The sequence below is a fragment of the Staurois parvus genome, unplaced genomic scaffold, assembly GCF_062004578.1.
Source record: "Staurois parvus isolate SC_StPar_1 unplaced genomic scaffold, SC_StPar_1.0 ptg000358l, whole genome shotgun sequence".
Taxonomy (NCBI): Eukaryota; Metazoa; Chordata; class Amphibia; order Anura; family Ranidae; genus Staurois; species Staurois parvus.
The window spans coordinates 3,360,348-3,377,494 of record NW_028318154.1 but is presented as its reverse complement, the minus strand read 5'-3'; the positions used below and the strand labels follow the sequence as shown (position 1 = coordinate 3,377,494).

At 39.4% G+C, this 17,147-nt stretch overlaps 1 protein-coding gene across 3 annotated transcripts; it reads left to right on the top strand.

Annotated features, from left to right (window-relative positions):
• The first annotated feature begins 1,139 nt into the window (after positions 1-1,139).
• On the top strand, positions 1,140-16,230 carry ARL14EPL (ARF like GTPase 14 effector protein like). 3 transcript variants are annotated; one of them, XM_089684832.1, is made up of 4 exons: positions 1,140-1,272; positions 5,184-5,316; positions 9,507-9,643; positions 14,267-16,230. In XM_089684832.1, exons 2-4 carry the CDS (start codon positions 5,209-5,211, stop codon positions 14,490-14,492), a joined length of 471 nt encoding a protein of 156 aa, XP_089540958.1. In that variant the 5' UTR covers positions 1,140-1,272; positions 5,184-5,208; the 3' UTR covers positions 14,493-16,230. The 3 variants fall into 3 exon arrangements, with proteins under 3 accessions (XP_089540958.1, XP_089540957.1, XP_089540959.1); XM_089684831.1 differs by having other exon boundaries at positions 5,181-5,316; XM_089684833.1 differs by having other exon boundaries at positions 1,176-1,272; positions 5,201-5,316.
• Positions 16,231-17,147: the final 917 nt, after the last annotated feature.

Sequence of the window (17,147 nt, the reverse complement as noted above, 5' to 3'; positions counted from 1 at the left end):
GGAAGGGAGCCGTTTATAAACGTCCTCCCTGCTTGTGCGTGCTCCCTGGGAGCGCGCAGCTCCGCGATCCGGTGCCCACCACTGATCGTTATACGGGACCTATGTGTGAGGTCCAGATCATGTGACCACTGATTGGCCAATCAGTGATCACATGAAGAGTAGTAAGCAAGATGTTACTTCTGACATCATTGCTTACTACGTGTGAAATCTGTGAATGATCAAAGAGATCACATGGTACCATGTGACAAGCTGTAACCAATCACAGCTCACACAGTATTTCTCAATGGCTGCAAGAATGCAGCCAGAGAGAAGGAGAAATGATTACTTTTACAGCCTTTATGGGTGTAAAAGCAATCTGTAAAAAAAAATAAAAATCTTCATCACCCCACACAAGTAGTACAATGTCACTATGGTGATACTGTACTGTTAGGGTGACAGTATGTTAAAAAAAACCCATAAATAATAATAATAATATAAAAAAATTAAATAAAAATGTAAAAAACAATTTTGAAAATGTATAATTTTTGGTTTTAAACTAATTTGGGTTATTTTTTTTACTAAAAAGATAAGTGAATAAATTTTGGTCAAGATTTATAAAGAAAGATTATTTATTTGCAAAATTTTATAAGAAAAACACTTTTTTTCCAAATTTTTGGACTTTTTCATTTATATAGCAAAAAAAAAAAAAAATCCCAGTGGTGAATAAATACCACCAAAATAAAGTTTTATCCGTCTCCAAAAAATGCTAAAAAAATCATATAGGTACAGTGTTGCATGACTGCGCAATTGTCATTCAATAGCGCTGACAGCTGAAAATTTGCCTGGACAGGAAGGGGGTAAAAGTGTCCGGAATTGAAGTGGTTAAGTATTAAAAAGTTGTTTATATTTCACACAAAAAACAAAAAAAAACATGTAAATAGCAATATCTAAAAAGACAATATAGTAGACGTTTTAGTGCAGATTAGGAATATAGGAATGGTTGTCACTGGATACAAAGCAGACATTAGAATGTTCCCAGTAGAGCCTGTATAAGATACGAGCAGATGAAGCACTGATCACTCTCCCAGCTTGTAATCTAATGTGGGCACACTGGAGGGAAGAGTCTCACTTTCACTTTTGTGAGTACACAGGGTGGAGAATGACACACAGGACTCCTCTTATCAGTTAGGAGCCTAGAACATACATGGTACAAGAAAAGTGCCAAGTCCCCGACAAATAAGACGTGTAGGAGGAATTCTGGAGAACATACCAGGTGGAGGGTCTCTGTTGGAGGTAATGTTGCTGTGTTTTACATACTGTTGTCTACTTACCTTTGAGGAGGAGCCACCTCTGTGTACTTAGAACTGATTACAGGATTTCTTTGTATAATTTGTCATTGTTTCCAGACATTCTTGTTATAGCAAATATGGTGGATATAAGCCAAATCAGAATATATCCCTATGCACGCTGGGTGCAATAATGACTTCATGAGCATGAGCAAACATAAGGGAAACACATGAGGATAGTCTAGCCCAGGCAACCTGTGGTTCTCTAGCTGTTGTGGAACTACATTTCCCATGAGGCATTGCAAAGATTACAAAACTTGACAGTTACATCTATGACTTGCAGAGGCATGATGGAACTTGTAGTCCTGCGGCTCTCAGGTTGTCTACCCCTGGTCTAGCCAAATCTTTTTTTTTTTGTTTGTTTTCTGTTTAACCCATTCCCGCCGGCGCCATCTGGCCCATTAAGAGTTTCAGACGCCGGGAGGCGGGGTGGGTGGGGCATGGTTTAGGGATCATGTGACTGCCGTGACGCATCGTCACAGCGGTCACATGTTCGGGAAAGGTCCCGATCAAAAGAGCAGACCGGGACCTTTCCGTGAGTACCGGACATGTGTGCTGGGAGCAGGGTGCACGCTCTCAGCACATATATTTTTTCTTACATGAACGCAAATGTGCGGCCGCTCGGCATCTAGGCCCAGACGCCAGCATAAAGGTGTTAAGGCTCTATGCACCCTAGCGTTTCTTTTTTCTTAAGCTAAAAAAATGCTGAGTAAAAAATGCTGATAATATCAATTTTTCAGTAGCGTTTAGGAGCATTGGCGTTTTATTAGTGTTTTTACAGTACAAGTAGAAAAAAAAAGAAAAAGCTAGAAAATAGCTGTTAGTAGGGTTTAGGAGCATTCAGCATTTCTTTCAGCTGGAAGAATGCTCATAAAATTTCTACAAAAACTATTTTTCTGCTCCTAGAAGCTAAATAGTGTTATCCTATGTGTCCATGCACAGTACTTTAAGTTATTAGTATTTTTAGATATTCAGCTTTTAGGAGCAGAAAAAAAATAGTTTTTGTAGTTTTTTTGGACCGTTTTTCCAGCAGAAGACAAATGCTAAACTCTTCTAAATGCTACTAAAACACTACTAACAGCTTTTTTCTAGTTTCTTATTTTTTTCTACATGTACTGTAAAAATGCTAATAAAATGCTAATGCTCCTAAATGCTTCTAAACGCTACTAAACCGCTACAAAAAAATGCTATTATCAGCGTTTTTATTCAGTGTTTATTCCAGTGTTTTTTTAGCTTAAAAAAATGCTAGTGTGCTTGGAGCCTTACAGTACATTTATTTATTTATTTCAGGTACTTATATAGCGCCGTCAATTTACGCAGCGCTTTACATATATATATATTGTACATTCACATCAGTCCCTAACCCTCAAGGGATGTACAATCTAAGGTCCCTAACTCACATTCATACATACACATACTAGGGCCAATTTAGACAGGAGCCAATTAACCTACCAGCATGTCTTTGGAGTGTGGGAGGAAACCCACGCAAGCACAGGGAGAACATGCAAACTCCAGGCAGGTGGTGCCATGGTTGGGATTCGAACCAACGACCCTAGTACTGCCAGGTGGAAATGCTGACCATTTAGCCACTGTGCTGCCTATTTAGAAAAAAAAAAAGCTAGAAAAAAGCTGTTAGTATTGTTTTAGTAGTGTTTAGGAGCATTTAGCGTTTTTTTTCTGCTGGAAAAACGCTCCAAAAAACTCTACAAAAACAAATGTTTCTGCTCCTGAAAGCTAAATAGTGTTATCCTATGTGCTCATGCACACTACTTTAGGCTATTAGTATTTTCTGAGCTTCAGCTTCTATAAGCAGAGAAAAAAATTGTTTTGTCCAGTTTTTTGGAGCGTTTTTCCAGCAGAAATAAAAGCTAAACGTTCCTAAAGCTATACTAACAGCTTTTTTCTAGCTTTTTCTTTTTTTTCTACATGTACTGTAAAAATGCTAACGCTCCTAAATGTCACTAAACGCTACTAAATGCTAATATACATGGAGCCTTAAAGTGATTGTAAAGTCTTATATGTTATTTTTTTCAAATAACAAAGAGGTTTATACTTACCTGTTGGAATTGCACAGACCAGAGCGATCCTCTCTTCTCGGGTTCCCCACCAGCGCCCCTGGTTACTCCTCTTCTTGGTGTGCCACCATAGGAGCTGCTTCCCCTGCATGCTTGATCCCAAGCCCCGCTGCCTGCATCAATAAACACAGACAGTGAGGCTCAGCCCTGCCCACTGCTCACACCCTCATTACAGGATTTGACTGAAAGCAGCGGGATCCTATGGCTCCCATTGCTCTCAGCACAGCCTGTGAGAGTGGGGAGAAGAGAGCATCTACTCTTGTGCACAGCCCTGGATCAAGATCGGGGTCAGGTTAGTATAAGGGGGGTGTGATGGGGCAATAATTTAACCCAAACATTTCTACCTTAATGCAAGGAATGCTTTAAAGTAAAAAATGTTTAGGCTTTAGAACCACTTTATGTGAAGTAGAGATCAATTAGAACCCCTGGCAAGTTTTTATTCTTGTCTGTGTCCCCACTGGGTAAATGTACCCTTTAGCTGTCCTGATGACCATTGTCACTGAAACAAAGAGTGATGAGAAATCCCAAATTTTGGATACCAGAATAAAGAGTGCGTTTTGGGGCCCATTTATATTTGTGTGTTGCGTTAATGTGCGTTATGCCACACTGTAAACGTGCATTGCATTAAGGCAGTCGATCGGAATAAATGTATTTCTGACGCACAACAATATCCCAATTTTTGGATATGTCAAAAACTTTTTGTGCAGTGAGTGTGCTCTTGGGTGCTATTCAAAATCACAGTGCATCAACACAGTGATTTTGGAACCACAGTGCAGCAACACATGTAATGTGCGTGGGTGTGTGTGCTGTAGTTGCAAATCATCTCTTAGTGTTCCAAAGGAGACAACAGTTGTGGCGACAACTTGGGGATTTCCTGTTTCATCTCTGGAACAGGAAGTAAAGAGAAATCTCCCCCAATGAGACACAGACAGCAGTAAACTGACAGGTTTTTTATTCCTTCCCCATCCAAAAAAAGGTTTTGGCAATAGGAACATGGTACCTTTGGGCGCTACAGTATTGCAGGTGTAGGGGTTGTGTATTCATACTTCAAGCCATGTCCTGAGTATTTTCTGGGAAACAGAATCTACTTTTGTTAGTATGCATTTGTGAGCTATGCATTAAACATTGTATGGTGCTGATTGTTTCATAAACCCGTCACTCTTTTTTTCTTCTCTTTTCTAGAGTATAGTAGTTGTGTTAATCAAACTGCATTGTTACACTTTTTAGCAGAAAAAAGGAAACATGAATTGGCTCCCATATAAACCAATGGAAACATTCTCTAACCTGTGGAACCATGTAGATGGTTAAATCTTCCTGTTATTTCAAGGCAGCAAATGTCTCTTTAAATAATTTTGAATTAGGCCCAGTATATTTGTGTTTGAAATTCTCATAACTAATTTGTATTGTACAGTATAAGTGCTGTTCACACCAGAACGCGGTGCAAGAAACCTGTGTTCTGTGCGTGTTTCCTGCACCATCCTCAAAATGCACTGGGTATGTGATCGCAAATGCAGTGTGTTTACCTGCACGGGATTGCTTGGTACCGCAGTACCATACAATCCGGGTACAGTGCGTTTTTAAAAGTAATGCATGCACTACTTTTGGTGCAATCCAGTGTGGTTTCAGCTCATTCAAATGAACAGGCTGAAAATTGCACTATACTGAATCAAACAGGAACACAGAGCGCATTTTTGTATGATTTTGGTGTGAACTGGCACAAAATATGTGTAAACTGTGCCTTGTATATACTGGATAAAAGTAACTAGTACAGATATTTTAGCAGGATTTTTGGATTTCCAGCCAAGAAAATGAGTGAAAAATCTGGGAAGTCTACCTCTTCAACAAATAGTGAGACTCAGGAAGAAATGGAAAGAGATACTGCCAAGGAAGATCCACCTCGGGTTCAAAAACAGTCGGTAAGACTTTTGGATAAATTCAACTTTGAGCTCAGTTATAGGTGGACACTGGTAGGATGAATAATCTCCTAGTGTATTTCTGTGGGATTCTATAAATGAGGTCTTCTTGAAACATATAGTGCATGTAAATATATATACAGTGAACACTCGTCAGAAATAGTGCCTATCATACATACATATAGTCTGTGACAGATCTTATTGTGCATATAAATCCTGTGTACGTGGAAAAATTGTTACAATTGGTGTCAATCGTCCAAACACATAACAATCTGTGACAAAGCTTGATGTGCAAAAAAGTTCAATTAAAAATGGTTGTAAACCACAGACATGAAATAGGAACAAAGCATATCCCTCTATACTGTGTACATCTCAATTAAGAGGACTGCATAACTTCTTCTATCTGCAGGAGTCACTTCTGTCAGGTTTTCCTGATACCAAGAGAAAAAAGGTGACAGGGGAGGGACCTCCAACATACAGCTTATGATTGACAGCCTCAGCTCTGTTCTTGTGTGCTCTGTGAAGGGAGGTGTGTCCCTTTCCTTCAATCAGCTCTCAGAGCTCTCCTCACTGAGCTCTGCAGGGTGCTGTCTGCCCCCTTCTTTTTGACAGCTCAGACAAGCTTTACATATTCTGATCTTTGAATGGATGTAGAGAAGAAAAAACTACAGATAAACAGGTACAACTTATGTAGGAGGATTTGTTTAATCTCTGTGTATAATCTTAGGCCAGTCTCTTCACTGGGTATATGTAAGGGTTTACAACCACTTTAATAATTTGTGAGCACTCTAGTGTATAATGATAAAATGCGGTGATCCTGGTGGGAGCATCTGTGGAAACTGGAAATTGCTGTAATAGGTGCCACTACTACAATGATCACTGCTAGCTTACAGGTCTTCGCTCGAGCAGCTGCCCTTCTACTTACTGAATACACTTCTTATCATTAAAAATATATCCAGAAACATGGTGAACATGGGTTTTAATATGTACAGTATGCTGTACTAGAACACAGAGCAAGGTAGTGGTGTGAACCAGACACATAGGAAACAAGGCAGTTTGCTGGAATATCTGCCCAGCAAAGTCCCACATATCCTAATACATTCACCTTGAGGACCACATAAACATATTGGCCACTTCTTTGTTGTTTGTGGTGCCTATTCTCAGGGCACTTCTCTCACCTTCCCCACCTCTAATATATCTTTATTAAACACTTTGCGACTGGCCCATTGTAGCTTCAGGGTGGCCGCTAATGTACAGTTGCAAGAAAAAGTATGTGAACCCCTTGGGAATACGTGGAGTTTTGCATGAATTGGGCATAAAATGTGCTCTGAACGTCATCTAAGTCACAACAATAGAAGAACACAGTCTGCTGAACATAATACTACACAAACATTAGATGTTGCCATGGTTTAATTGCACATAACATGTAAACATTTACAGTGCAGGGAGGAAAAAGTATGTGAGGCCCTAGCTTAATGACTTCTCCCAGAGCTAATTGGAGCCAGGAGTGAGCCAACCTTGACTCCAACCAGTGTGATGATATTGGATGTGTTGCTGACAGCTGTCCTGCCCTTAAAAAACACACACCTGTTTTGGGTTTACTGGTTTCAAGAATCACTGTCTGATGTGAACCTAGCCTCAAAGAAAAGAGCTCTCAGAAGACCTACGATTAAGAATTGTTGACTGCATGAAGCTGGAAAGGGTTACAAAAGTATCTCCAAAGCCTTGATGTTCATGTGTCCACGGTAAGACAGACTGTCTCCAAATGGAGAAAGTTTAGCACTGTTGCTACTCTCCCTAGGCGTGGTCGTCCTGTAAAAACGACTGCAAGAGCACAGCGCAGAATGCTGCATGAGGTAAAGAAGAATCCCAGAGTGTCAGCTAAAGACCTACAGAAATCTCTGGCACATGCTAACATTTTTGTTGACACATCTACAATAAGGAAAACATTAAACAAGAATGGAGTACATGGGAGGACACCACGGAGGAAGCCATTGCTGTCCAAAAAGAATATTGCAGCACATTTGAAGTTTTCAAAAGAGCACCTGGATGTTCCACAGCACTACTGGCAAAATATACTGTGGACAGATGAAACCAAGATTGAGTTGTTTGGGAAGAACACACAACACTATGTGTGGAGAAAAAAAGGCACAGCACACCAACATCAAAACCTCATCCCCACTGTAAAACATGGCAGAGGGAGCATCATGGTTTGGGGCTGCTTTGCTGCCTCAGGGCCTGGACGGATTGTTGTCATTGATGGGAAAATGAATTCCAGAGTTTATCAAGACATTTTGCAGGAAAACGTACGACCATCTGTCCGCCAACTGAAGCTCCACAGAGGATGGGTGATGCAACAGGACAATGATCCAAAGCATACAAGTAATTCAACAAAACAATGGCTGCAACAGCACAGAATACGCCTTCTGGAGTGGCCCAGTCAGAGTCCTGACCTCAACCCGATTGAAATGCTGTGGCATGACCTTAAGAGAGCGATTCACACCAGACATCTCAAGAATATTGCTAAACTGAAACAGTTTTGTGAAGAGGAGTGGTCTTTTGGACCACTCCTCTTACTCCAGATCGTTGTGCAGGTCTCATCTGCAACTACAGGAAACGTTTGGTTGAGGTTATTGCTGCCAAAGGAGGGTCAACCAGTTATTAAGTCCAAAGGTTCACATACTTTTTCCTCCTTGCACTGTGAATGTTTACATGTTATGTGCAATTACACCATGGCAACATCTAATGTTTGTGTAGTATTATGTTCAGCAGACTGTGTTCTTCTATTGTTGTGACTTAGATGACGTTCAGAGCACATTTTATGCCCAATTCATGCAAAACTCCATGTAATCCCAAGGGGTTCACATACTTTTTCTTGCAACTGTATATGTATGTGATTCTGCATTTCCAGGTAGGGCCTGCGCTCGTCCACCAATCCAGCTGTTCTGTGATTTGTCACAGCACATGCCAGTCATCTGGTGCCGCCTGGTGATTGGCTGCCAGTGCCTGGTGATCAGCTTTGAGACTCATAGAACACAGCTCTGTCAAAGTAAACAGGTTATGATTAAGATCGTGTGAAACGCGCTGATAAGTCCTGTATTCATGTCCTGGTGTTTTGTGTGTCCTATGGATCAATAAATACACACTATATTCATCTATCCTCCGGTGCGCGGCTGACCCTTCATCCTGTTGCATCGTGTGTGGTGGCGAGCCAGAGCCTGCACCTGTCGTGGATTGATCTGGATTGTTTGCCTGAGCGGTATACCTTTTGTTCTTTGGTCAAAGTAAACAGCACAGAGCTGTGTTCAGTGACAGGATCTAGTTGACTTTTTTTTTGCAGGGAATGAAAACAACTAGATCCACATTGAAAGCAGCATGCAGTACACACACAAACACGTTAGGCACATATATAACCCCTTGATCTCCCTATATGTTAACCCCTTCCTGCTCAGTGTCATTACTACAATGACAGTGCATATTATTAGCACTGATCACTCTAATAATAGCACTGGTGATATCAGTGACAGTTAGCTAGTTCCCCTCAGCATCAGTTTGTGCCAGATTGACTGCCGCAGTGTAGCAATCCTGTTATAAGTCTCTGATCGCCACCATTACTAGTACTGAAAAAAAAAATTACATTATATATCTCATAGTTTCTACATGCTGCAACTTTTATACAAACTTGTCAATATACACTTATTGGGGTTTTTTTTACCAAAGACATGTAGCAGACTACATTTTGACCAAAATTTTAGTAAGATATTCAATTTTTGTATGGGATGTGTTATATCAGAAAGGAAACAAAAAAATTCCAAAATGTTTAGTCTTTTTTCTTTTGTTTAATAAAAAAATAAAATCACAGAGGTGATCAACTACCACCAAAAGAAAGCTCTATTTGTGTGAAAAAAAATTAAATTTCGTTTGGGTACAGCGTTGCCTGACCACGCAATTGTCAGTTAAAGTGGGGGTATATCTTCCGGAGGGCAAGTGGTTAATAGCTGTCACTGTCAAAGGAGATGATGCCTCATCCCTCTGCAACCCTGTATGATGAGTGGCATAACATGAGTGGCAAAAGAAATAATGACATTGTGTTCTCTATATTTAGTGGCCACACTACATTAGAGCTAAGCTATGCCTCTGTTGAGATGTAGGAGGTAAAATGCAGCATATTGACATTGTTATTGTTTTGACAGCAAATTGAACGACAGTTGAAATGTCTAGCCTTCCAAAATCCCGGACCACAGGTTGCTGATTTTAATCCTGAAACTCGAAAACAAAAGAAAAAAGCTTACATGTCCCAGATGAATGGATACTACACAACAACCAACAAGTAAGGACATTTAGTGTCTCTGTCATGACCATCTGTGCATCACTGGTGTTTATTAGGATCAATTAACAAAGCTGACACACCAAGATAAGGATATTAATTTTCAAGTGACATTTATTTCCAGTTAATTCTAATGGAATTTGAAAATTACAGTTACATGGCTTCAAGTGGAACTTTACTTAAAAAAAGAAACATTTTGAACAGGCTGGATTTTTAATGCAGAAGAGACATGTCTTTTCTGTATTTGGTGTCCGTTTATGACACACAGAATAGCTGCGATTCAGAGGATCACAGCTATTCTCTGGTCATTCACAGTTTATGACACCCAGGAGAATATGTTCAGCCCTTCTCTGGAGATCTGTGTTCTCCCTCCAGATTCTCCAGCCCAGAGCTGGAGAATCGGAGGGACCGCAAACTAAGCAGAGATAATTTACCTCTGCTTAGTAAACTGATCTTTTACTGTAATCTCGCGAGATTATAGTAAAATCAGCCGTTTCCAGCGTTTGTAGACCGTTCTCCCTTCGTTTGGAGAACTGATCTACATATGCTTCATAAACGGCATTCACAGGAGAACTGTGTTCTCTGAGAATGCCGGAGAACTGAGCAGCGATCTATTACTGCTGGTTCATAAACGGACACCTTTGTTACTTAACTGCCTGTCTGCACTGTTCACGAGCAAGACTTTCTACAGTGCCATGAAGACTGGACTCCCAGGTGTGCAACATGTAGCTAAAGGTGAACATATCCTTTAAAATAAATTCAGTTGCTATTACATATTATCACATTCAGTTTCTTTGATTTCTGAGATGTACACTGACTGCTCTTTAGAGTTTTAGGTATGGAAGATTGTAAATGATAGGGCCTATAAACCCATTTATTTGTGAATAGCTCGTGCTCTTCCCCTGTTTTTGTACCATCTCATTAGCACTTACAATCTAAAAGGGAGGGTCATTTGATACAAAAAGGTAATAACTGTGGAGGATGAGCTGATGGAGAAATAAAGTGCAGATATTAGGTGAAGAAAGACCTGTCTGGAGAGATGGGTTTTCAGGGATTGTCTAAATGTAGATTGAGTAGGAGACAGGATGTGACAATGGAGCTTGAGAGCAGGAGGTCTTGGGAGGAACAAAGAGAACGATTTGGTTGGTATTTTGAAACTAGGGTAGTGATGCAGCTGTTGGTTGAGTTGTGGATGGATTTGTAAGTTGTTAGTATTTTGAATTGAATTAGTTGGGACAGCAGAAGCCAGTGGAGTGATTGGCAGAGAGGAGTAGCAGATGCTGAACGGTTAGTAAGGTGGGTGAGTCTGTCAGCAGCATTCATGATTGACTATTTTCAAAATAGATAGTGCCGCGCTCCCATGTACCAATATGTATATCTTATACTTTCAAAGTGCTAATGAATAGCTTTCAAGATACTGCATGTATCAAACAATTATTACTAGTGACTCAAAACATCATTGTGAATATTAATCTTCATGCAAGTGACATTAATAACTGATAATCCTAAGGTGATAGTGCCTATTAAAGTACAGTGATATACAAATCAGAAATACTCCTCTATTCTACTGTGATCCTTATATTTATATTGTGCAAACACATATATATTATGTGCACGTGCTTATGATATATTCAATAAAAAAAAAAAAAAAAAAAAAAGTCTTTCAAAATAAATGTGCAGGTGGATTCTTGGTTCCCTCTCGCCGAGTGCTTAATGGTCTCCCTATGTGCTCACCTCTATATTTGCCTGAATGAATCCAGGCAAATACACTTTTTATCCTTCCAGGATAGATGGGATGGAATGATGCTCTTGAATTATCTCAGAAGGTGGATGTGGATTTATATTTGTTCTCCTGTAGCTGCTCATGAGTGGGTATACTGACCATCTCTCTGAGGATCTCCCAAATCCCCTCCTGGGGCTGTTTCCTTTTCCAGTCCTCCTTATATCAGCTCAAAGGGTGTTGTTCAATTGAGAAAGGAAGACAAACAGACCATAGTGTCTTATCCTTGTGCAAAAAGGGGGTTTATTGCTGCCAGTTGCACAGTAGTATACAATTGTAGTCCAGCATAAATGTGCTCTGCCTCTGTTCCTGCAGTGCTGTCTACCTGTGTCTGTATTCAGATCACCGAGCCTCTCCAGTGCAATGTCGTGACGTCAGAGCCCCTCCCCTACGCGTATCGTCACAGGGTCACGTGACTTCATCAGGGGGAATGATTAGATCTAATCATTCCCCCTGATGAAGTCACGTGACCCTGTGACGATACGCGTAGGGGAGGGGCTCTGACGTCACGACATTGCACTGGAGAGGCTCGGTGATCTGAATACAGACACAGGTAGACAGCACTGCAGGAACAGAGGCAGAGCACATTTATGCTGGACTACAATTGTATACTACTGTGCAACTGGCAGCAATAAACCCCCTTTTTGCACAAGGATAAGACACTATGGTCTGTTTGTCTTCCTTTCTCAATTGAACAACACCCTTTGAGCTGATATAAGGAGGACTGGAAAAGGAAACAGCCCCAGGAGGGGATTTGGGAGATCCTCAGAGAGATGGTCAGTATACCCACTCATGAGCAGCTACAGGAGAACAAATATAAATCCACATCCACCTTCTGAGATAATTCAAGAGCATCATTCCATCCCATCTATCCTGGAAGGATAAAAAGTGTATTTGCCTGGATTCATTCAGGCAAATATAGAGGTGAGCACATAGGGAGACCATTAAGCACTCGGCGAGAGGGAACCAAGAATCCACCTGCACATTTATTTTGAAAGACTTTTTTTTTTTTTTTTTTTTTTTTTTTTTTTTTATTGAATATATCATAAGCACGTGCACATAATATATATGTGTTTGCACAATATAAATATAAGGATCACAGTAGAATAGAGGAGTATTTCTGATTTGTATATCACTGTACTTTAATAGGCACTATCACCTTAGGATTATCAGTTATTAATGTCACTTGCATGAAGATTAATATTCACAATGATGTTTTGAGTCACTAGTAATAATTGTTTGATACATGCAGTATCTTGAAAGCTATTCATTAGCACTTTGAAAGTATAAGATATACATATTGGTACATGGGAGCGCGGCACTATCTATTTTGAAAATATTATATATACACTAGCATATGAGTCAGTGCAAGTGCCAGCGAACCTCACGTGAGAAATAAGGACATCTAAAGTCACATATTGAACACCTCATTTCATAATAGCTCACAAGCATTCACCATTTATATTCATGATTGACTGAAGAGGGGATAGCCTATGTAAAGGTAAGCCAATGAGAAGGGGGTTGCAGTAATCAAGGTGAGAGATGACCAGGGAGTGGACTAGGAGCTGGTGTGCTAATCTGAAGGCCACACTAAGTTTGGAGGTCCTTAGCTATTGACTCTGTCTGTTGGTGACTTCTGCGCACTTTGCGCTTCAGCATGTGCTGACCCCGCTCTGTCATTTTACATGGCCTACCACTTTGTGGCTGAGTTGCTGTTGTTCCCAGTTGCTTCCTCTTTGTTATAATACCACTAACAGTTGACTGTGGAATATTTAGTAGCAAGGAAATTCACGGATGGACTTATTGCACAGGTGGCAAACTATCACGGTACCACACTTGAATTCACTGAGCTCCTGAGAGCGACCCATTCTTTTACAAATGTTTGTAGAAGCAGTCTGCATACCTAGATGCTTGATTTTATACACTTGTGGCCATGGAGGTGATTGGAACACTTGAATCCAATGATTTGGAGGGGTGTCCCAATACTTTTGGCAATATAGTGTATGTATATATATATTATATATAAAAGAAGAGAAGCAGGTGCAAAGCACGTCAGAATATTTGCAGGCGCAGTATATGTAATCAGGCCATCCCAAAGGCCATATATTAAAATGCTTCAAAAATTTACAAAGCAGGGTCTCATGTACACGTGAACTCTTCTAAACATTTAGCTCTCCTGGCAGCAGAAAACGCTAAATGCGTCAAAAACGCGTGTAAATGTAATAGCACGTTTACCCACGTTTAGTGCTTGGACATTTATTCATTTCATTGGCATTTACATTGGCATGAATAAACGCCCAAGTGCTAAACTCTGCTGGCGTTTAGACACATCTACATGCGTTTTTGCAGTATTCTACGTTTTGTGGCCAAAACGTTCCTCTCCTGGACGTGATTCTTCTGCGATCAGGAGAGGGATGTTTATCCTCCTCTAAACTCTGCTGCTCCTAAACTCTGGTAAAAGCCTATGTGTACTGTATATGGACACATAGGCTTTTATTGAGTCATGTTTAGGGGCTTTGGAAAAAAACCACGAAAAGCTCTTAAACTCACGTTTATGAGCAGCAGTGCACATGAGGCCTAACAAAATAAAATCTTTAAGGAACATGTTGATTATTTTGTAAAATTCAATTCAATAAAATTTTGAGTGTGGCAAGCCATCTTTGGGGCATTTATATGTACATAAGCACACACACACATACTATATATATATATATATATATATATACACACAAGCACACACATACATATATTGTATATATTATATTATGATATTACAATAAAATCCTAATAAATAATGAATGTTGAACCTATATACTATCCCATTAACAAGTGCAATGTCTTTTCAGGGCTTCAGTTAAAAAGTATGACAAGCAAGGAAAACTCCTGTGCAATAATGAAGATTTATGTGACTGCCTGGAGGAGAGCTGCCAAGGATGCTTCTATCCATGCCCAAAATGTGGCTCCAACAAGTGTGGCCCAGAATGCCGCTGCAACAGGAAGTGGGTCTATGACAGAATCCAGACAGAGACTGGGGATATTATAAGTCAGCTCCCTTTTTTTGTCCCTGATTAGTGGTATTCAATTTGTGGCATGAGAAATGTGTGCAGTGGGTGATTGGCCACTTGTCCTGATATTTAGGAATATTTTAGGTTTAGTATTGGATGTTTGATCCAAAAAGCATGTTCTATGCATAATGCTCATTATTCCTTGAAAATGCTATAAGAATTAGTTTTATAGCCTTAAAAACAGGAGATATATTTCTGGTGGATAAGCACCTTCAACATACACACACAACCCATCACTGATTGCAGTCATAGGATACAAAATAGAGTGATCAAAGAGACACTGGGGTTTATTTACTATGGAAGAATTGGCTGTTTACTTTGCAACATGTATGTTGGTACATCAAGTGAAACTTTGTCAAAATGAATACTCAATTATATGCAAGAGAAATTAAAAAAATAAATAATAAACAAAGGGAATTTTCCTTGCACATGATTGGATGATTTAGATGAACACAGCTTCACCTCATTTAATAAAACAAGTAAACATTTACTTTTCTAAGTGAACATGCTCTATTCCTTTTGCAACCAACCCCAAAGTCATCACAAAAAGTTACATTTAATAATGCTTTGGATATTACTTATTTTTTAACACTTGCCATTAGCATCACTGTGGAATCTAGTCTTTGCTCCCCCCCACATTCTTAGGCCCCATGAACACAAACAACAAAAAATGCCAATATCCATATTTCAATGTACATTGTGGCATTTAGATTCTTATTTTAGAGCAACATTTAGGGCATTAAAAATGGAGAGGAGTATATTAGCATAATTTGTGTACATACGTGTAAATGCGCACATATGCATAAATTTACTCTAGTGCCTAGAACAAATGAATATTTTAACCAACGGAATGAGTTTAGGCATCTACTCTGCTAAATGTCATACATTCATAAATGCATGTATATATATATATATATATATATACACACACGCCAAAACAAGTATTTTTTATGTTGGATTCTTTTACCAGCTTCTGGTCACTAGATTGTCGCTATCCTGATCAAATCTTGTTTGGTTCAGCAGGGACCAGACGAAATTTGGCAGGGTAATTTTACCCAAGTGGATCCATCAATGTCAGTTGGATTTTTAGCAAGCAATTACTGCCTGCGGCTATGGGCTGCTAGCAGTAATCATAGTGTTCTGCCAGCCAGGAAGGTTCCCCGCACACCCCCCTCCCGCCAGCAGAACACAATAGCACTGCATGAGGGATTCCAGTGTTGATGGGGAAATTGAGCAATTTTCTTTTCTTTGGCTTGCCTAACCCTGTTTTCCAAAGCAATGTTTAATCATTACTACAGAACTTACTTTTTCCTTGTGTGTGAAAGAAGAGTTGTTTATGTTAGCTTGTGTTTTGTTTGGAAAGAGTTTTATACTGTGTATTTTTCTACCTTTGCACTAATTTGAAATTGTTTATTTTTATACACAGTATAATTTATATTTACATTTTTGCTAATAAGTAGTTTATATGATGAAGAGGATACATATTTTGAACAGGATAACTTATTTTTAGGTGTACATTTGTAAATAAAAGATTTTTTGGTTTCTTTTTTTTTTACTTTTATTGGTAATCTGTGTTTACTTTCAAGCTGTACTGTCATTTTGCTGTAAAATAACTTTGCCTACTATTAGCATTTAAAGTGTATTTCCTTTTTTGCAGTCAAATTTGAGAAACCTCCACTATATGTGTGTTATGTGTTCTCAATCAGTATCTAAAAATATAAAAAAATAAAGGATTCTTGCTTTTAGATGTTTCTTTGGAGCAGGCCTCTGTTCAGACTGTCTATTCTTTCAGTGCAAGCTATTCTAAGCAAATTTAAAGTCAGTCTGTTGGGAAAGACTGAGTTTCCCTTCATAAACATACAACACAGAAGGTCATCTTTTAGATATTTTATCCTTTGGGGTGGATTTACTAAAACTGGTGCACTCAGAATCTGGTGCAGCTGTATATGGTAGCCAATCAGCCTCTAACTTCAGTTTGTTCAGTTTAGCTTTGGCAATAAAACCTGAAAGCCGATTGGTTTCTATGCAGAGCTGCACCAGATTTTGCACTATCCAGTTTCAGTAAACAACTCCCTTTGTTGGAATAAATAGTATTCACATCTGGATTTTAACTAATAGTGAGATTTACCAGCACAGTGCAGTCAAGGCTAATTATGGTAAACATTAACTGGCGTTTCAAGAGATGAGTAAGTAAAATGCAAGCAACTATATTTTGTAAAATGAGAACATATTTAAAACAGGTGTTATTCCAATTTTGTTGCAAAAGTAGAAACCCACTTTACATTTTGGATGCAGTCAATGGAGTCAAACCCCCAATCTGCATACTTTTTCCTGGTAAGTAATTCAAGAAATAAGCACTAGGCAGGTAACATTTGGCCACATATGGATTCTTTTTTTTATTAGCCAGCTGGCTGATCAAGAAAAAAAAACATTCCCCCATCCATACATTCAATGTGGATGCAGGAATCCTCCCTGCTGCACCACTGTATTCTGACAGCAGGGACTCCTTCACCATCAGAATACACTGATCAGTGCTTCAACATTCCCATTCAAGAGCAGTCAATCTTTAGACCATAAACTTAATCAGGAGGACTACAAGACCCATCAGGAACTCCACATGCCCCACCAAAGCTTGCATGACTCTTATTTCATCATAAGAGTC